Raw genomic sequence first — 21150 nt, forward strand, 5'->3', positions numbered from 1 at the left:
CAGAGACTACCCATTTGAGTGTTTCTCTACCATCAAAACTGTTTTCTTAAATCACGATACTAGTTTGATTACAGTGTTGTATTTTACCCTTTGGCTCCCACCATGATTTGGAAGGTCAATGCACTTTGACATTTGGCTCCCCAAACAAGATTCTGTATAGCAAAGTAACAGGTACTGATCTTTATGTGAGGCACCAGTTCCATTCAGAGCCCAAATCTAAACCCATCTTTTCCAGATATGGAGCTTTACCTCTGCATCTCGCTCCTCTGCTGAGAGACTGACGAAGTTTGCATCCGGAGATTCAACAGGGGTTGACTAAGAGAAGAGAAGGAGGGGAAAAGCTGGGACTTACTGATGAATTTCCTGCAAGGACAGGTTAAGGTGATATTGCACTCCGTATCAGAGATATCAACATCAACACACAGCACATAACCTACACTTTTGCTTATCTCATTTGCTTTTCAATCTCCTTCCAAGAAGCAGTTAGCAAGACATGGATGACAAGTTTGCCTGGCCAACCTTACCTGTGGACAATCACAGGGATCACTGAGAATATGGATCATTGCCCCCATTCCCCAAATCCCACAGGTATCTTGACTATCTCATTGGCTTATGGTACTTACATCTCCTTCTGAAGGTACCCCACTGGCGGCAGCAGGGGATGGGACTATGTCTCCCCCCTCTTCTTCCTCCTCCTCCTCCTCCTCCTCCTCAGTGCCGGGAGCTACATAGGAGCCTGACATGGAAGACATGGTGTCAGTGCTGATCTCAGAGTGCTGGCTTTGGGAGGAGGCCATGGACATGACTGACTGTGCCAGACTGCTGCTAGCGGGATCTAAGGAAAGAGGGGAAGGTGCAGGCAAGATACGGTCAGGGATACTGGTCATCGTCAAGAGACAAGCTGACTTAGTTGCTACTGGTTGGATTTCCCTTTGGCTCCATGTGCTGGGAAGGTAGAAAAAAAAGTTTTAGGAGCTTCCAGTGTCCAAATCAGGACACTGGTCCTGAAAACATGAATTCTTCATTTTATGGGGCTTTGAAATTGGGCATTCTGCTCCTTGATCTCCTCCTGCCCTTGCCTCCAGTTGCTTTAATATCACACCCAGCTCCTAGTCTCATGTTTTGGGGCAGTTTGTGAACAGTTGGGACAGTTCACACAAAATACATCCTGCTGACAAATATACTTATGCTTCCATTTGTAAGGCTTCACAACCTGGCACACTGCTAGTTAATTAACATTTTCTAGGGAAATGGGAAACCATCTTTAAAAACTTTTTTTGCAATGCAGATACACACTACATATGCATCTATTCCATCCATTCAGCTTATACTGTGCTTGTGTTTAAGATATGTAGTTCTCATTAATGAAGGAGTTCAGAAAATGGTAAGGAACAGGCGAATGGAACTGAAGTTAACCTTAAATATATTTGGCTATGAGTTTTACAGTCATGTGCCCCAAGAATCAAGGCAAGTAATCTTCCTTGTTGTACCTTCTGGGGAAGAGATGGTAGAGGAAAGAGGTGTCCCTGTACAGGAAGATTGGTCTACGGCTCCTGAAGAGGATAAGGTGAGGTTTTCACTCTCTGGTGTCACACCACATTCCTGCAGAATACGAGGGGAAAAATGTTATTTCCAGGGAAATAACTACTGTCATTGAAGATAGGTGAGTTCTTCCCATCTTGTCTTAAGTAAAACCAGGAAATACTTCAGATATTCTGGAGGACCAAGAGTATTTAAAAAAAACAAACCCTAGGATCTTTTTTATGGCAAACCAAGGCATCTTAGTATTAGCTCTAGCAGATACAACTATGTAGCTCAGTTCCATAACACAAGACAGAGCCAATCTGAAGAGACAATCTGAATCTGCAGGATTACAGCAGCCAGAGTGATGTCATACACCTAAGCTTCCAAGATTCTTGGCCAACGAAAGTTTGGCTCAGCTTCACGTGAGCCAGCAAAGCAACTGAACCACCAATTTGCCTGTATCTCTAGATTTTCATCTGAGCCTGGGAAGAATTCCAAGGTACATAAAACTCAGTTATCCTCTGAATCCTATTTCGAGAGAAAGGCATGTCACCATTCATTCATTTCTTCATCCACACAAACACATGGCTCTGAAGGTCTGTTCCAAACCTGATTTGAGAAAAGTTTACTAACATCCCTAACAGCAATGAGTGGCTAACTAAAGTCATTACGCTCAAATCCTAGGAAATCTGAAAGTAAGTTGGAGAATTCATTCCTCTTAATATTTGTTCTAGACAAGCAACCTGTAGGAAAGAAAGTTTAAGCAGCAGTGTTTGAACAAAGGACTCAAGATGTTTCAAATAACCACCTCTTCTTGAGGACGAGGAGATTTCTTCCTAGAAATCCTGATTTCAGATTCACTGCAGGCCTTCTCATCTTCTTCTTCGTGTAGTACTGAGGAATTCTGGGATATTGACCTGGAGGAGGACAAAACAACCTCATTCTAGCAGAAAAAGGTGCAGGATTAAAAGGCTATACATAGCTACAAGCCATCAAAGGCATCCTTTGGCAACTAGGTAGATTAGGGGTGGACACTATGCAATTTGTGGACCAGCAAAAGGAGGAATACTGTCACTTAGTGAGTGTGATGGGTGTTAATATGACTCCTCTCCTCAACTTTAGGAAGTTTTATCTTTAGGATTTTACTTTGATTCCTGAGGCAGACACAACAGAAAGATGCCTAAAAGAAGGACTCGTATAAGGGCAAGGGTACCAGCCACCAGGTGCAGCTGTCTGCAGGAAAGCACTTGGGTCACTTACTTAGATAAGCTCTTCTTCAGCTTGAGTCCTTGGCTACCACAATCAGACAAACGTTCAAGGGGAGACAGAGTCCTGAGGGGTGGCAGATGGCCATCACTCCCATAGGAAGGCAGCATGCTGGATACATGGCTGTCTCCAAGCACATGGAGTGGCAGGGCTGCTGGAGACGGAGCGAGAGGCCCATTAAGAGCTTCGAGGAGGGAGACCACTTCATAGCCAGGAGGGATGTTCTCTGAAGACTAAGAGGAACCAGAGATAGGTATAAGAAAGACACTTCTTACAGCACACAATCACAGACTCCTAGAGTTGGAAGAGATCACTCCATTCAATCGAATCCCCCTACACAACCAAAGCACTTGTGACAGATGGCCTTTTGGCCTCTGTTTAAAAATTTACAGAGAAGGAGACTCCATCACATTGCCAGACAGCAGGGTATCCCACTGTCAGGAAGTTCTTCCTAATGTTCAGATGGAATCTATTTTCTTGTAGTTTGAATCCAGTCTGCTCCATCTTCAATATAAGAACTTTTCAAATATTTAAACATGGCTACAACGTCACTTTTTAACCTTCTCTTTTCCAGGCTAAACACACCCAGCTCCCCAAGGCACTCCTTATAGAGCATGATTTCCAGACATTTGACCATCTTGGTCACCCTTCTCTGGCCATGTTCCAGGATATCAATATCATTCTTGATTTTCCAATAACTTAGAAAGAAATTTCATTTCTGAAAAACATTACTATTATGTAGTCTTTTCATTCTAATATGATTTGTTCAACTAAGATGAGATGTTCATTCAATTTATTTTTCCTTTATGCAATGTAAGATATTAAAATCAGTCTTCCTTTCTTTTCACACTAAAATGCATTAATGAAAATGTTGTGAATATACTCTGAGAAATGTGGGCAACTAAAATTCCTGGCCATATGCCCAATTCATATTTGTAAACAACACAGACCTATTTTTCTAATACTTTGTCAATTCAGTAAATTTTTGAACAGAACAAAATGTGAAATACCTTTGACCTACTTTAAGGGTTTTTAGAGGGTTTTTTTTGTTTTTTTTTACAAATCTGGCCCCTTACTATATAATTTGATCAATCAGCAACTGTTAGTTATATTTTCTTTGCATCCTCCAGTTAGCACAACAGCTCATAGCAGCCTCAATGTAACCGAATCATAAAGAAACTTTTGAAGACTGGCACTTATAAGAAAGTCTTTCCTTGTGTTCAATGTTTCTACAGCACAGCAGTTTGCACTTCAGAAAGCCAGCTTGACCAATATGGTGTGTGTAAGTGTCTGCATGTGTGTGTGTGTCAATATTTGAACTCTTGGCACATCCATACTGACCGAGTGTTCTTCTGAGTCTGATGTCTGGGAGGAGATGATGGGGTTGAAGCTGGTTGGGGAAAGAGGTCCGAGTTTTTTCCTCATGGCTCTGATCTGTAGCAAGGCTCTGAATGCTGAAGAAGAAGGGATGGTTGTAGGAAACAGGAGAGGGAAAGAGATGAGCAACTTCCAAAAACACCCAAAGCCACAAATACTAAAAAGGAGAGAGGTTACTCTTAAAGGTTTCTTCTGACAAACATGTGATAAAGTTGGCCACCACCACAGTCACTAAAAGCCAATACACACAAAGCAATTGCGAGGAAGGACTGCCAAAGACAAGCTATGGCCACGTGGGGCTCTTTCAGCTTTGCATACAGAATGCTTGCCTACATGAAAGCATTGAGATGGACCAGCTACTTGTTTTCCAAAGAGCAAAGGTGACCTGCTTTGGCCCAACATAAAAATGTAGACGTGAGCAGGGGAACTTACGCAGCCTGCAGATGGGGCAGTTGTTGGCTTGGTATCGCAGGGTATCAGCACAAGTGTTGCACAGGCAAAGATGGCGGCAAGGTAAGATCAAGGTGTCCCGTACGTCTGAGAGGCAGACCACACACTCTGCACTGTTGTCACTCACCTCGTCCTCTGCTACCTGAGCGGGAGAGGAAAGCAAAAAGCAGTCTTGTTTGGGATCATGGCTGGTGAAAAGTAGGGTCCACACTAAGTGTGCATAAGTGAGAATACTATTCAGGGCAGGTTTACAGAAGAGAAAAATAATAAAATGTAGGAAGTAAGCAACCTGATCTGAAAAGGTATTATAGCATTATTTATTTTTAGCAAGTGTGGGATAATATTACTTCTCAAGGCTGTTTCTACAGCTCTCCAAGGATCCCCTGTCTTCCCATTTTCCTTCTGTCAACAAAACCTTTGGGACGCACAGTATGCCATTCCACCCCATTTTTACAAGTGGCATTCTTTTTATGGACTGTGCAACAAAAGTCAATCCCACTTTTGGAAAAGGCTTATACAGAGCTAAATTGGGCGAAGGAGCCTGAGAATGGGCCAAAATGACAAATTACACCCCTTGGAGGGTGCTATTAGAGTGAAAAACTAGGGACAGTTTAGGGAGACAGAGACATTGGGGAAACGGGAGCATAGGCTCTGTAAGTTACTGATCACTCATTTATTGTTGTTGTTCTTATTTAGTATGATTATTTATACCTCGCTTTTTCTTTCCACAAAGGATTCTCAAAGTGGTATTTATGCTTTCACATACAAAGAAATAGATCTACAAATAGAGATGAATGTTTGTATGTTTATATATACTTATATTTCATAGTGCTACATATACATGTGTATGTTTGCATCCGATATATAGATGTAGTTTCAGGATTTAGAATATTTACATCACAAAATCAAACTCTGGGTGAACCCATCAGTATGCAACACGCAAACTGCCCTGCATCTTCAGCTCAAGTTCTTACCTTGGAGTCCTGTGTGTTATATTTGTTTTCTATACCATAGATCTCCTGAAGCAGGTAGCTCACTCCATCCACCTAGGAAGGTTGGAGGGGAAAAACAGTGTCACAACATTCATACAAGAAAATAGGAACTAAAAATGTGATGTCTCCGGGAACACACAGTAATGTGCATAGTTTTGAAAACATTTAAATATTTTAAATCTGTTTTTAACTTGTTACAACATTTAAGATATTTTCAGCTTACTTAAATTATTTTAATATTTTAATTAGTTTAACCTATTGTTTTAATGTTATCTATAAGCCTCCCTGAGATCTTTTTGATATGGGAGGGGATACATATTTTAATAAATGAATAAAGACAGATACACACAGGTGATCCCCAAGAATATGATAGGTTCCGTAGGCTTGTTCTTAAGCTGAATTTGTATGTAAGTCAGAATACATACATTTTAAAGTGTAACTCCATATAGCTTTGGCTAGCATAGGAAAGGTAAACACCCCATATTGTTTGTTTTGCTGTCTGAGCCCTTGTTCAGAAGATATGACCTCACTCTCTGTCTCTGTGGTAATTGGATTTTGAAAAAAATGTATTGTTGTGGAAACAAGGATTGGTGATAAAGCTTCAGTGGGGACACCTTTTCCTCATGATAACAATCTCAGAAGTGAATTTCCTGGGTAGAGTTCTCTCACGTTCTGTTATCACACCCCTGTTCTTAATTAACTCTTGAGTAATTTGTAAGTCAAATATTTATAACTCATGAACTGCCTGTATACAGAATGCCTGTTTCCAAAAATTATTCCAGAAGCCACCTGAATGGCCAATATATCTCCCATCCCTGATCATTATGCCTCCCCGCCCCAACTGCATGCACACTGGAGGTCTTTTCAGTGGGGTTCTAAATATTCTCCAAGCTTCACCTGAGATGCAACTGGGGACACATGCAGAAAAGAGCAGCTGCTCCCAAATGGAGACACACACACACACACACATATATATATATATATAGTGCTGTCGAAGGCTTTCATGGCTGGAATCCCTGGGCTGCTGTGAGTTTTCTGGGTTGTATGGCCATGTTCCAGAAGCATTCTCTGTTGACCACATGTGAGGATGCCTGCCATAGATGTGGGCAAATAGTCAGGAGAGAATGCTTCTGGAACATGGCCATACAGCTTGGAAAACTCACAGCAAATCCCCCTCCATATATATATTCTTGCCTTTTCCCCAAAATTGGAGCTCAAGGCACAATCAAAACATAAAAAGAACACAAAAATAAAATTCAATGACATCCAGCCCCCCATGTTTGTGGAATAATTTTTTTCCTGTTACATTATTCACAGATTCAATGTGTTTTCTCCAGGTCCTCCAGTGTGACTCTAGATTCTCCATTGTGATGCTATGGTCAACTTTAGCTGGTTCTTACCAATGAGCTGAAGTGGAGGAACTAGAGGCGTTCTTTCAGGTTTTAAAAAAAGTGTTTTTTTATTTTATTTTCACATTTGTATGGGTTCTGCACTTCTAACCCCAGTGGAGGTGACTGTAGTGACAAAACTAACAGCAATTTAAATGTATGATTAACATTATTTTATTCAAAAGTGTTAAAATAGTACAATTAAAACAGTACACCATCCTCTTAAAAGTCTTTTCTTTGAAGATTTTCATTTCTGAAATGCTAGTCAGTATATAATAAATCTTCATCTACTGGTCAAAGGAAGACAGCCCATCCCCACTAGCTGTGGCTGTGGAGGTGGTGGGACTAACAGAAGAGGCTCTCTTAAGGATCTCAAGCCCTGGGCAAGATCATTGGAGAGAAAGGGCCTGACAGAACGCGTGGACTTAAGCCATTTCTTGGCACACTTAAGAGCTACGCCCAGAAACAGACTGGCAGCCAATAGAGTGACTTTAGCAAGATATTTGGGTGCTCTGGTAACGCACTAACAGCCCTTGCGTAAAATGTTTTCATCGAAGTGAAGGCAGGAAATGAGGTGGCAGACCATGGCAAGCAAGAAGTAAATATCCCGCATGACTATAACAGAATGGCTTTATTGTCATTCTACTACAGCATAATGAAATTAAACGCCTTCCCCAGCACACATTACAAAAACAGCACACCTATCCCTCCACCCCCAAAAACCACCACACAGCCCCCAATGCTACATCAATGTGCAACCATGTAGTTCAACATAGCCACAGCTCTAGAATAAAAGTTATCTCTCAGTCTGTTTATCCTTGTCTTTGTCACCCTGTACTATCTGCCAGAAGGCAATAATTTTTAAAAATGCTGTGTGTGATGGATCCCCGAGAATTGCTCTGAGCTTTCTTAAGGCTGCAGTCCCGATAAAGTTCTTCCAAAGAGGGGAGAGGGCAACCAATGATTCTCTGTGGAGAAGTGGTGATCCTTTGGAGCGCCTTCCTATCTGACACTGTGTAGTTACCAAACCATGCGCAGATGCAGTAGGGTAGGACATTTTCTATAGCACAGTGGTAGAAAGGATGTGATAGCAATCTACATGAACACATGAAAATATTCAGAAACCACACACTCACCACTTGTTTCTGTTTGAGGGGCTTCACGCAAAAACTTCCATCAGCATGCTGAGAGAAAGACACAAATGATGAGACAGAAACTTTCACATCATTTTCTAACAAGAGATTTTGCAGAACATACTGAACAGCATCTGTTTAAAAAAAAACCATGTGCACTGTGTAACCGAATATGTTTATTTGATTCAAGCTGTGCCCAACACTTCAGAAATGTAAGTATAATTTCCCTTAAACTTCATCCCTTTTACACTCCCAGCATCATACTGCCCTATCTCTCATCAAAGATAATTTTGTTCTCAAGTTCAAAGACTCCTCCAATTTGTTTAATTCATTTCGCCATGTGGTTCTGTAAATATTTCTAGATTCGCTGAACTGTGAATATCTCCCTGGGGGATGCACACAGGCTAATTAGCTGAAGGAAGGCATGTGGAATTATCATGAGTTCGGGTGAGGTGTTTCCACCTGAGCTCTAACGGCATGTTTTCTGATTAGACACCACAGTGGCCTAAATATCATAAAGGCGCTGGATCCCATCTAATCTTGGAAGTTAAGCCAGGTCAATGCTGGTTAGTAATGGATGTGACCACCAACAAATCCAGTTGCTGTGGGCTGTATTTCAAAGGAATTGACAAAGTCATATCTGAGTATTTCTTGCTTTAAAAATCCCTATGAAATGTATCATATAACTATAAGTTTACAAACAACCTAAGGGCACACACACCCCACAATAAGAGACAAGTGACATCTCCCCGACAACTTCCAGGGTCATCAAAATCTTCAGTTCCTCAGTAAGGGCTTCTATAAGGACTACTTCTAATACTGCAGGTGCTCTACTGGACACTGGAAGTTCACCAAGGAGACTAACATTTCTCACACAAATGGAATTTTTGGGATGTCTCTAAACATCATTTTTGGTTCTGGAATTATCTTCCTGGAGAGAAAGGTGAGTTGTGATTAAAGACATCTTATGGATCACGTCCACCAATTTCTAAGGCAAAGGTACTTGCAGTAGGACATCCTTAGTAATACTCATTGCCAGCGAGGCAAAAGAGACAGTGTTGAAATGCCAGGACTTCCTGACTCGCCAGGATGGTGAAATCATCTGCACTCATCTCAGCCTTCTCTGATCCATTTCATCTTAGCTGTAATTCTTCTAAGGTGCAGTGGGGAAGGTTTTCATAGAACTTTATCATATTATGATTTAGCCCTATGTTGATGCAAAATATTTTGGGGTGTTCTTGTTGTGTCAGATGTACAAAACTGGAAACAAATTAGTTTGTCAATATGGATCAACAATCAAAGTTGGACTTTTCCTAAGGGTGTTGCTGTGATGACTATCAAGATGAACACCAGTGTTTCATAATTTATCACTACAACCCTGACCCATGGAAATCCATTACCTGCCAGCTCCCCAAGCGGCTCAACAGCCTTCCCATCGCCATTACCATACACCACTCTTGGACTGAAATCTTTGCAGAAATGTGCTGCAAGAAAAGTATCTCAGAGAAGAGATCGGCATGAAGGCAACACTCACCTTCTCAAACGTTGCCAGGAGTACATGGCAGTGACCCATGTGTTCTGCAGGGCAGGAAAAGAAGCAAGGGTAAGTTTAGGCAGGAATCACTTATTTTTCCTGCAGATGCTTGACTCTCAATTTGGTGTAGTTTTTACAGCTGACAAAGATTAAAGTCAGATTAAATTAACTTGATAGAGTGAGCTTTCAGAGTGTACTTGTTTATGTTACTCAAGAGGGCATCAGATGTACATCTGGAATATGGTTATCTTATCAAAAGCCGGGTTGTAAAAGTACTGTAAAAGCTTGTATGAACACCCATTTTGGTACCCATATTAAATCAGGATCAAAATAAATTTAAATTATCCCTTACCATCTCCCTCGTCTACAACTGCAAGAACCACCATAGGATAGATTTCACGGTCCAGGTCAAAGCCCAGCTGTAAAGAAGGGGAAAATGAGGTGGAAAAACTGTTAAATAGCTGGAAATATTATTATGCTTCACATATGCCAAGTAACTATATCTGATAACTTGAGAACAAACGGCTTGCTATTTTAAAACTGCATCATTCTCACTGATATTGGCTTTTAGATATAGCTGTCTGGGTTAAAATGCTTATTGGTTTACAATGTTATGGTTTTTGGAGACTCAATGGAGGGCTGTAACTACCGTGCTGAGCAAAAAAAGGGGTAGTAGAGGTGGAGAAGGTTCTGGAGCTCCCTGAAGTTCACTTGAATGTTTTCGGTCAGTGTTTGACCACACTGTGCCCCCACTCCACCCAGGTACAGGCTTGTTAGGAAGATAAAACAGAGGCAGAAAAGAGGCCTGCTACTCTGTCTTGACCTCATGAAGCAACTATATCTGAATATAGTTCAGATATAGCAACTGATATAGAAACTATATTAATTACATAAATGTAACTAATACTTGATTAATCTGTTTCTTCCAATTGGCTGAACAGATGGAGAATAATCATTTAACATATTCTTGGAGTCTCCCTTGTACTGTTTATTCACCTTTGTGAAAGTTGTAAGATGGGAAAGAAATGCAGGACATAGACAATTTTTAATATGAGGTGTGTGACTTAAGAACTAACCTTCCATCACTGTTACATCTTCTATTACAAGCTTTAGAGAAACAATGTTCCCTCCTGGCTTCCTTTTTGTCTCCATCTCACCCAGCCCAGGTGCTCTTGAAAAAGCTAGAGCATTCCACACAATAGCTTCCAAAAGTAGGATCAAGCATGATCACCCAATTACAGTAGAGTCTCGCTTATCCAACATAAACGGGCCAGCAGAACGTTGGATAAGTGGACATGTTGGATAATAAGGAGGGATTAAGGAAAAGCCTATTAAACGTCAAATTATGATTTTACAAATTGAGCACCAAAACATGCTTTACAACAAATCGACAGAAAAAGCAGTTCAATACATGGTAATGTTATGTCGTAATTACTGTATTTATGAATTTAGCACCAAAACATTACAATGTATTGAAACAGCTGTGGATCCGGGCAGCTGCGTTGGATAATACAGAATGCTGGATGAGCGAAGGTTGGATAAGCGAGACTCTACTGTACTTTGTTTTGCAGAACACCTAAAGTTACAATACAGATCAAAAACAAATAAATAAATGTGTGTAATTTCTCTCAGTATTGTGGCATTCAATTTAGAAGGAAGATTGCGCTTAGGAGCAAAACCTCCCAGCGCCTCTAGCACCTAAGTATCAATAATTTGTTGCCTTACTAAAGAATTGCTGCTCCTTGCTGATACCACAACCTCTTGAGCTGTTCCACTGTCTTGTTTCCCAACCTGTTTAAGCCTTACCTCTTCTTCTGTCCATTCTGAGGGGTCAACAGTATGGGAAGGGAGGCAGAACTGCTGGCACACTCCTCTCTTGTAGTGCACAGTCTCAGATTGTAAACTGGTGTCTTTGGGAATGTAACTAATAGAGAAAGGGAAAGGGCACAAGGCAAACACCATGGCATAAACGTTTGTTATTCTTGCATTCTAGTTAGTAATACAGATTGGCGCACAAAACTCCCCTCCACCCTCCATTGGCAAATACGATTTCTTGGTTTTTGAAGGCTTTTTTCCCTGCCGGACAGATAATACTTTTATCTTGTGTGTGAATATTTTAAAATCAAATCTGCTTCTACTGATATATATTAAATATTGTTATGCCTAGGTTCATCTAATTCCCATAAGCATAGAAGATATGCATAAACTTAGAAGTTTGGGGTAGAAATTCTTAGTAAGACCCTCATAAACACAGAACACATTTCTGCAGACTGGAGAAAAATATCACTCTACATTTTCTATGTCAGTGGTTCTCAACCTGAAGATCCCCAGTTGTTTGGCCTTCATCTCCCAGAAATCCCAATAGCTGGTAAACTGGCTGGGATTTCTGGAAGTTGTAGACCAAAACATCTGAGGAACCACAGGTTGAAAACTACTGCTCTATGTCCTCCAAGCAATACTATTCCCCCCAGAAGTGACCACACAGTTGCACCAGAGGATTTAGCAGATTCCTGGAAATACTTTTCTAGGAATTTCTATGTTCTCCATCTCAACTCTATGGTATGCAGGGGCTATATGTGAAGTAATTTAATAGCATTTGCTTGTATCCGTGGTATCATGTAACTGTGATTCGGTCAGAAATGTATCTCTGGTGCATACATGAGTCTAACTGTATAGTTTAACAAAAAATACTCTCTTCAACAAGGAAGATTCCCCTCCATATAGGAAATCGGTTTCATCTCAAGCAAGCTACATTTTGAAGATAAATTTAGGCCTGCTATATAAAAAAAAAACCCAAGACCAACTATCTTAAATAGATAGTTTTTACTAAGACTATCAAACTCTCTATCAGGATTATCCCCTGGCTTCCTCAGGGCCAGCTTTCAGAATATGTCACCCTGCAGCAGACCAATGTTCACTGCCAGCCCTATCGATCCATTGTGAAGCACTCAGATGCAGCCTAATGGCATCCTGAGGTGAAAGATCAAAAGCCACGTTGAGCTGAATGATATGCATCCTGTCAAATGCTAATTTAGACTGAATTCTGCATTTCTCACAAGTCAACATGATCTTGACATTCAATAAACCAAATTGATACTAGTATCCTTGCAGTTACCTTTCTGAGTCTGACAAGTCATCAACATGTGTCTAGCTGATTTTTTTTCTGTGTACACATGGAACACTCAAACCCCAGAAACACCAATCAATATGGCCAGTGGTTAGGGATTTGGGAAACCTAAGTCCAAAACCTTTGGACTGGTGCAGAAACACCTTTAGTCTCCTTGGATTTCTCCTTCTGGAAATAGCAACCTTCTCAAGTTTCCACTAGTTATTTGTTATATATATAATTGCTTGCTGTATTTTTCTATGATTTAACTCACCATTCCACCCACACAAAATTTAGTCCAGGTAAATACTGCGGCTCACACACAAAAGGAGACCCTAACTTGTGGCCTATGAATGTTGCCCACCCATGTGTTAAGAGCTATAAAGGAAAGGGATCTAATTTTCTTTAAAGGTGATCAAACAATCCCCTTTAAGCAGACAGCCAATGCAAGGATGGTGGGAGCAGGACAGTGCTTGCCACCTCCACCCTTAGTCCTGTGTCCTTCCCGGTGTTTACATGCCCATCAAAATGTCTGAAATGGAAACATGGCATAACTGTGGGCTCGCCTGGAAATAAGAATTTTAGACACCTTGGGTACTTTAACACGATAGAACTATAGTGCTATGATTCCAGTTCAACTCCCTATGCAATCCTGGGATTTATAATATAGGGAGAGGGACTTAGAATTGTCAGTCAGAGAGTTCTAATCCATTCAAGCGGAATCATAGCACTGTAATTTTTTTCAGTGTGAATGAGCATGCTGACAGACCAAATATGTGCACATATTCATACAGACTTAAATGTTACAATAAGCATATGAATGTGAAAGCAAGAAGGCATGACTAATTTCTCTCCTCTGGAAAGAAATATATTGGATAGTGGCAGTATTGGCTATCATTTTGAGTGTGCTTGGAACATAACAGCATCAAATCATTACAGTCTCAACAGAATCTATGGGATACATATGGTCCCTAATCCCAAGTTCTCCTGCCATTTACCTCACTACTCCATTTTGGAATTCTTCACTTGCTTGATAATAAATCGTTATAGCCACCCGTGCATCTGTGTCAAAAGTGAACTCCACATTGTAATGGACTTTAGCTTTGCTGACTTCTTCTCCTGGAGTCTTCACTTCCTCCGTGCATCTGGTGGGTCAAGGCACAATAATAAAAGTCAATTCAGGTCTAGAATTTACAACAGATGAAATTGCTTGAGTTACCCAAGTGCTGATCTGGCATCTCTGTTCTGTAAAAATAAATTGAATGGTTTCTTCCATAAAGAACAAAATACCTGCAAGAAACATCAGGAAAAACTCTTTTTTACTGTAAGAGCTGTTCAATAATGGAATGGATTGCACTGGAGTATGATGGACTCTCCTTCTTTGGAGGCCTTTAAACAGAAGTTGCATGTGCAGTTTTCAGGCGTGACTTAGTTGTCTACCCCTGCATGGCAGAGGATTGGACTGGATGACCTTTGTGGCCCCTTCCAACTTTAAGTTTCCATGATTCTGCAAATGAACTGCTGCTTCCAAAATAAATTCCAGTTAACTACTAGGCACCTTAAAACACTTCCTCCTAGAGTCCCGGTCATGGGGTAAAAAAGGCCAGCAAATCATAATCCAGACTGAGAAGCTACTGAAGAATTTTGGATTAGTAGTGCTGGCAGACATTCTTCTGAAAACATCTTGCTGGTTGGGTTTGTCATCCTACCTGAGAGCAAATAAAAAAGTATAATTCTAATCTGATTTAAACAAGACTTACTTTGAGTAGAATAGTTCTAGACCCATATTACTCCAACTTTTCTTAATATAATGTTGATATGGATGCTATTTGGTTCTGAATCCAAACACATTTTTACTAAGGATGTAATAATACTACTAATAATAAAATTATTTGTACCCCACCACCATCTCACCAAAGGGACTCAGGGTGGCTCACAAAGTGCCACCCCTATAGTAAACAATACGCAGACATAAAAAACGATAATAACATAAGATTACAATCACAAACACATCATAATATATCACATAATAAAATATTAAAATTCATAAAACGCAGTTGTGACTGCGGATAAAACAGATTGTTTCCAATTAACGAGCCAAGTGCCGAAGTGATGCCTACACTAAGTCTACAGACTAACCCTCAAAATCTAAACAAGATCAAAGGCTTGTTTAAATAGCCATGTTTTTAGACTAGATTGGAAAATGTGAAGAGAGGAGGCTAGCCTAATCTCTCTAGAGAGAGCATTCCAGAGCCGGGGGGGGGGGGGGGTCACCACTGGGAAGGTGGTGGGACCAAGAGATGGTGGTGGGACCAAGAGAAGGGCCTCCTACCAGATTTCAGAGCCCGCGTCGGACTCGAAGATAGGTTGGAACCGAAGCATTATAAGGCTTTATATGTGATAACATGCACCTTGAATTGGGCCCAGAAACTTGTCAGAAGCTGGTGGAGCTGCTTTAATAGGGGCGTGCTCCCTATAGCTAGCCTAGTTAATAATCTGGCTGCCAATCTTTGTACTAAATGCAGCTTCCGAGCTGTCGTCAAAGGCAGCCCCATGTAGAGTGCATTGAAGTAGTCCATTCTGGATGAAGATAAGGCATGGAAGACTGTGGCCAAGAAAGGGTTTTCGAGGTATGGTTGAAGCTGGTGCACCAGTTCTAACTGTGCGGAGGCCCTCCCAGCCACCACTGACACCTGAGCTTCAAGTGTCAGTGCTGAGTCCAGGAGGACCCCCCAGACTGCGGCCCTGTATACTCAGGGGGAATGTAACCCTGTTGAGCACAGATTGCCACCCTATACCCCGACTGGCCTCACGACTGACCAGGAGAACTTCTGTCTTGTCTGGAATAAACATGTTTGTTGGCCCTCATCCAATCCATTACAGCTGCCAGGATTCAGGGAGCTTCCTTGGATTGTGGTGGAAAAGAGTAGTAGAACTCTACTACTGTGTCATCTGCGTAGAGATGGCCCCCAACTCCAAAACTCTGGATGACCTCGCCCAGCAGTTTCATGTAGATGTTGAAAAGCACGGGGGAAAGAATAGAGCCTTGCGGGACTCCACAGGTCAATGACCAAGGGTCTGAGCAGGTCCCCCAGCCTCACCATCTGAGAACGGTCCTCCAGGAAGGATCAGCGCTACTGTAGAGAAGGGCCCCCAAGACCCATTCCAGAGAGCTGACCCATTGAGCATTGGATAAATAATTGGTTTGGCATACCAAGTAAGAAAAACCTTTTTTAAAATCTGCAAAAGTATTCTAATATCAGACTACTATTAAGCCCTGGCTATAATGTTCATATTCAGAGCTGAAAATTATGCAGACTTATTTCAACTGTGCATTAGATGGACGAATAGAAAGGGATATAAATCAAGAAGCAATTCTATTAGCCTAAATAGAATTGTTCCAGGTTTGTACCAGAAAATGACAGCAGCCTGATTAGCCACCTAGCTTTAGTAAAATTGATAGACTGTTAAACTGTGCAAGATGAAAAGAAAAAGTGTGAACTATGATCTCTCTTGCATGCTTTGCTTTCTTTGCCTATTGTCTGGACTCTCTGGAGAAAACCACAGACTTGTTGCCTTTGCAGGAACAAAGCATTCCCAAAGGAATGAGCGCATGTTCTCACAATGACACTTTAAATGACTTACACTGAAAGGGCACTTTCTTCACGCGCACAAAAAGTACATGAAAGGAATGCAATTGTATACACAAAGCTGGTGCCATACAGGCAAATCATTTGGCACATCACTGCTCAACCCAGTCAAAACTCAGATTCCATTTAAGAGGGTGATTGCGAGCCATTTCAAATTATGTTTAATATTGATTATAGTTAAACTTTTGAATGTTTTAATGATGTAGACTTTTATCTGTACCTGTTTTAACTTTGTATGGTGCCTTGAATTTGAGAGTTAGTATATAAATAAGTAAAGGAAATGAATTACAGCAGCCTTTGATAAAATGTCTTGATTAAATGTTTTGGTGATAGAAAGAGGACAATCAGGAAACGTGAGAAGTGTCCATTCTGATTCCAATCTAATAAACTAGGATTCCAGACAAGCATTAGTGAATTTTGCTTAGAACTGGGCAAGAGGTAGAAACCCAAGATTCTTTCACACCACACAATTATATTCCAACTGCTACACTGCCCTCCACTGAATTCTGGCAGTAGAGGACCAAGTGTCAAAAACTCTCAACCAGATAGTTCTTCTGATACCTTTGACAAAATCTATGCTCTGTGCATAATGAGTACCTTAAAAACAAAAGAACCAATGAACTAATTCACACCAAATTTGGCAACAAAATGTCTCACAACACAAGGAGTGACCATCACTCAAAAATTATGATTTTGTCATTTGGGAGTTGTAGTTGCTGGGATTTATATTTCAGCTACAATCAAAGAGCAATCTGAACTCCATCAACGATGGAATTGAACCAAACTTGGCACACAGAACTCCCATGACCAACAGAAAATACTGGAAGGGTTTGGTGGGCATTGACCTTGAATTTTGGAGTTGTAGTTCACCTACATCCAGAGAGCACTGTGGACACAAACAATGATGGATCTGGACAAACTTGGCACAAGCACTCAATACGCCCAAATATGAGCACAGATGTAGTTTGGGGGAAATAGACCTTGACATTTGGGAGTTGTAGTTGCTGGGATTTATAGTTCACCCTCAATCAAAGAGCATTCTGAAACCCACAAACAACAGAATCGGGGCAAACTTCCCTCACTGAAACCCCATGACCGACAGAAAATACTTAAGACCATCCAATCCAACTCCCTTCATCAGGGCAAGAAAACATAATCAAAGTCCTCCTGACAAAGAGCCATCCAGCCATAGATATAGAGAGATAGGTATGATTCACACACATACGGAGATATAGTATCATAGATTTGAAAGATAGTGTCCCCTAAAGAAGGACAATAATATGTTGCATGTTCCAGGGTGGGCAAACCAGACACTCTCCACATCAACACTGACAAAGAAACAGCAAGAAATACTATTTACCCACAAGCAGAAAGAAATTACATATATTAGAAACCAACACTTTCTCATTACTTTATTTTCCAGATCAACAGACTGGGCCACAGCAAAGCATGGCAGGGGACAGCTAGTAATATTATAATTGTGTAATGAGGAAGCAGCCTCAGTTAGTGTAAGATTTCACCTCTTTAGAAACCAAAAGTGGATTAAGATAGTGAGACCACAGAATTTCCCTCACCCTCTTTTCTTCCATCGCCACATATTTGAGTTCCCATTCCTTGGCAACAATTATCTGAAACTATTCGAAATGACTGAAATACATGAAATCCACAGTGCAAGAAAAGAAAGACCAGTATTAATAACAAAGCTGACGGTTTGTTAAGCTGGGAGAACACACGTTCTTAACAAAGCCTTTTTCTTTTTACAGCTGCTGTGCTTAAAGCTGCGTTTACTAGGTCAGTTTTTCTCCCTCGAGTCCTGAGCTCTGAACTGTTGGACTTTATCTGGCTACAATTCCAGCCCAGCAACAGGGGAGAATTCAACTCCATCTAAATCTTGCTGTCACCCGCAGTGACCCTGAAAGCCAAAAAGGAAAAGAAAGGTGATGATATAAAAGGAGACAAGGAGCTTGTCCAGAAGGGTTGCAGAGTATCTGCTTACCGTAATTCCTCCTCCCAAACAGCCACACTTAATCTTTCTGCTAATCTTGAGGAGCTACACACAGATATCACCCCCACCCCGGCACAGTAGCTCTCCAAGGCCAAGTTCAAGTAGCGCCAGCATTTTAAAGAACACAACAATAGTGCCAGTTGGTGTCAGTTGCTGGAATGGTACATCTACTCAAAGGGCTTCACAAGTACAGGAACACTGCAGTTAACAAAGCCTTGGACAAAGAAGTTTCCCTTTACAAAATCTTTTAATGCCTCTCCAGACCCCACTTTTCTTCATTCCCTGCCTAGCTGGAAGGCTTTTGGCAGCACCAGCACCGGGAGCATACTGTACTAGATGGGAGAGATCCAGGTTTTAATATAGGCTACAGCACTGTTTACTGAATATTGCAGTAAACAATGCAATAAGGTTTGAGGTGGGAAAGTGACAGTATTCAAGTCAATCCTACTCTAATTGTGTGTGCTTGCCTGCAATAGACAAAGTCAACAGCAGCTTCTTATTCATCCCATACTGAGCAGACAAGAACAGAAGAAAAGGGAGAAAAGGTGAGAGCAGATAAGTATGACTCACCGGCTCTAACCAGAGCACAGATGTGTAAATTTGGTCACCAAAACGGAAATCTTAAGAAAGACGCAGGCTGATGAGAGAAAATATTATCCCAGTAGCATTTTGGAAAAAGCTGTCAAGTCGTCTTTGGAAGGTCAAAATGTTTTGTTTACTTGTGCAAGGCTTATTAGATATGGTTTCATTTCATGTAGGCATATTGTTAGTTTTGGATAAGAAGCTTGTTAAAAAGTTATTGAACTTGTCTTTTTTTTGTGGCGTAGGGGCATATTATACCCATGATAAATTTTCCACTTCAATCCGCCTTAAATGCTGTGACTGCCTCCTGCAGAATTCTAGGGCTTGTAGTTTAGGGAGATCCAGGGTTTTCCTGGATGAGCAGTTTAAAGGCTCCTCCCTAATCTACAAACCCAAGAATTCTGCTCTGAATGTCTCCTGAAGAATTCTGGGGCTTGTAGTTTATGGAGGTGTCTTTAAACTGCTCATCTAGAGAAGCCCTGGGCCTCCCTAAAGTACAAGCCCTAGAATTCTGCAGGAGGCAGTCACAGCATTTAAAGCGTACTGATGTGGAAAATGCTCAAGTGTGATGAGGCAGAAGATTAGTGTTTTTGGACCAGGAATGCATTTTTAAACAATATTTATATATTTCTATTTCATCCAATTACCTTATTTTCTATTGAATATGGAGGTAATTTTGGGCATCTTAAAGAATCACAGCTGGCATAAAATTTTATAAAGACATCTGCTGAAATAGAAAAGGTGCTAAAGAATGAATATTTGAATGGAGGCTGTTTCCAGATCAGTTCCTCAAATATCTGTTCAAAAGGATCTAGGGTAGCAGAGCTGACAAGATCAAATCAAAATAAACCAAAATATATTGTATTACATGGACAGGAAAATTGACTTATACAAAATTGGACCACAGATTCAGAGCTATGAAAGGTTACTTTAAAAATGATCATATTAGTGTTGCTTTATTATTGGTTTGCTTGTTGTATGGATTTTGAAAAAGACTTTGTTGTCATTACAGGCAGTTCCCAAGTTACAAACAAAATAAATTCTGTAGGTTTGTTCTTAAGTTGAATGTGTATGTGATTCATAACAGACACGTTTTAAGTGTAATTCTAGTGTAACTCTCTCTCTCTCTCTCTCTCTATCTATCTATCAGCATAAGGAATGGTTAACACACCCCTGTGGTGTTTGTTTTCCTGTCTGTGCCCCATGTTCAGATGATTTCACCTTACTTTCTGTCCTTGTGATAATTGGATCTTAAACATTTTGGCTTGTTGTGGAAACAAGGATTGGTGATAAAGCTTCAGTGGCTACCCCTTTCCCCCATGATAATAGCTCTTTCAGAGGTGAATTTCCCTTCCTAGGGGCAGATTACTCTCACTTCCTGTTGTCTCAGCCCCAGTCTTAACTATGATTTGTTTGTAAGTTGGGTATTTGCAACTTGAGGACTGCCTGTATATATTACATAGCTTGTTAGTGGCTACTAACGGCTTCCTTTACAAAAGTTAAAATTCAGAACTACCAAAGATGGTCCAGAATAGTCAAAGAATCAAATTCTGAAAACAAAGAAATATTACTCAAATATTACTCAAATATTGCAACATTTGTCATGTCAAAACAATTATACTATTGCCTCTTGATATTAAAAAGGGAAAACTATACCCTTTTCATGTTTTTGCTTATATGTTTCATCTGTATTTGTTTTTGAGTTTAGTTTTTAATTGCAAGTTGACTCTACCACTAAGTTACAGCTTCTTTTTGTGGTCTGCTTCAGAATAAAGGCAATGTCTTGTTTGGCTGTGTTTTACTTACTTGACCAGCCGCAAAGTGTCCTTACGGATGTTGATCAGGCTCCTCAGGGTCTTCACTGGCTCCTGGGGTGGTGGGGCAGCATAGGGAAACTGGGCAGAAAAGAGAGGAAACAGAGGAGGTTGGATTGCTGAGATGTCATTCAGCCTATAAGGCTACAGAAACCACCATCTCAATCTCAATGAAGTATGGGACGTTTTCTCCGACAAGGAGAGCTGTAGAAAGCGGTAGAGCTTAAAATGCATTGGACCCTAAACTTGTTCCTCTTAGCACAGTTCTGTAAGCTCCCTCTTTGCTTTTTTACCATATCAATTCCCCCATCTTCATTGCATTTAATGCA

General features: G+C 40.7%; 1 protein-coding gene across 6 annotated transcripts in view; it reads right to left on the reverse strand.

The window, feature by feature from the left end:
* The window catches only part of RNF157 (ring finger protein 157), a 96040-nt gene that overhangs the window by 19740 nt on the left and 55150 nt on the right, over positions 1–21150 (reverse strand). For 4 of the 6 annotated variants that reach the window (XM_060764635.2, XM_060764636.2, XM_060764639.2 and 1 more), the window contains exons 3-16: positions 20814–20902; positions 13769–13915; positions 11471–11588; positions 10017–10083; positions 9665–9708; positions 8134–8181; positions 5592–5663; positions 4600–4759; positions 4132–4244; positions 2785–3023; positions 2333–2441; positions 1491–1602; positions 624–835; positions 250–315 (exon numbers count right to left, since the gene is read on the reverse strand). In XM_060764635.2, coding sequence (XP_060620618.2) covers positions 250–315; positions 624–835; positions 1491–1602; positions 2333–2441; positions 2785–3023; positions 4132–4244; positions 4600–4759; positions 5592–5663; positions 8134–8181; positions 9665–9708; positions 10017–10083; positions 11471–11588; positions 13769–13915; positions 20814–20902 — 1596 coding nt within the window. Of the gene's footprint in view, positions 1–249; positions 364–623; positions 836–1490; positions 1603–2332; positions 2442–2784; positions 3024–4131; positions 4245–4599; positions 4760–5591; positions 5664–8133; positions 8182–9664; positions 9709–10016; positions 10084–11470; positions 11589–13768; positions 13916–20813; positions 20903–21150 lie in introns of those variants that run through there. The other 2 variants (XM_060764638.2, XM_060764640.2) reach the window with 2 other exon arrangements.

This window comes from Anolis sagrei, chromosome 2 (genome assembly GCF_037176765.1).
Source record: "Anolis sagrei isolate rAnoSag1 chromosome 2, rAnoSag1.mat, whole genome shotgun sequence".
Taxonomy (NCBI): domain Eukaryota; kingdom Metazoa; phylum Chordata; class Lepidosauria; order Squamata; family Dactyloidae; genus Anolis; species Anolis sagrei.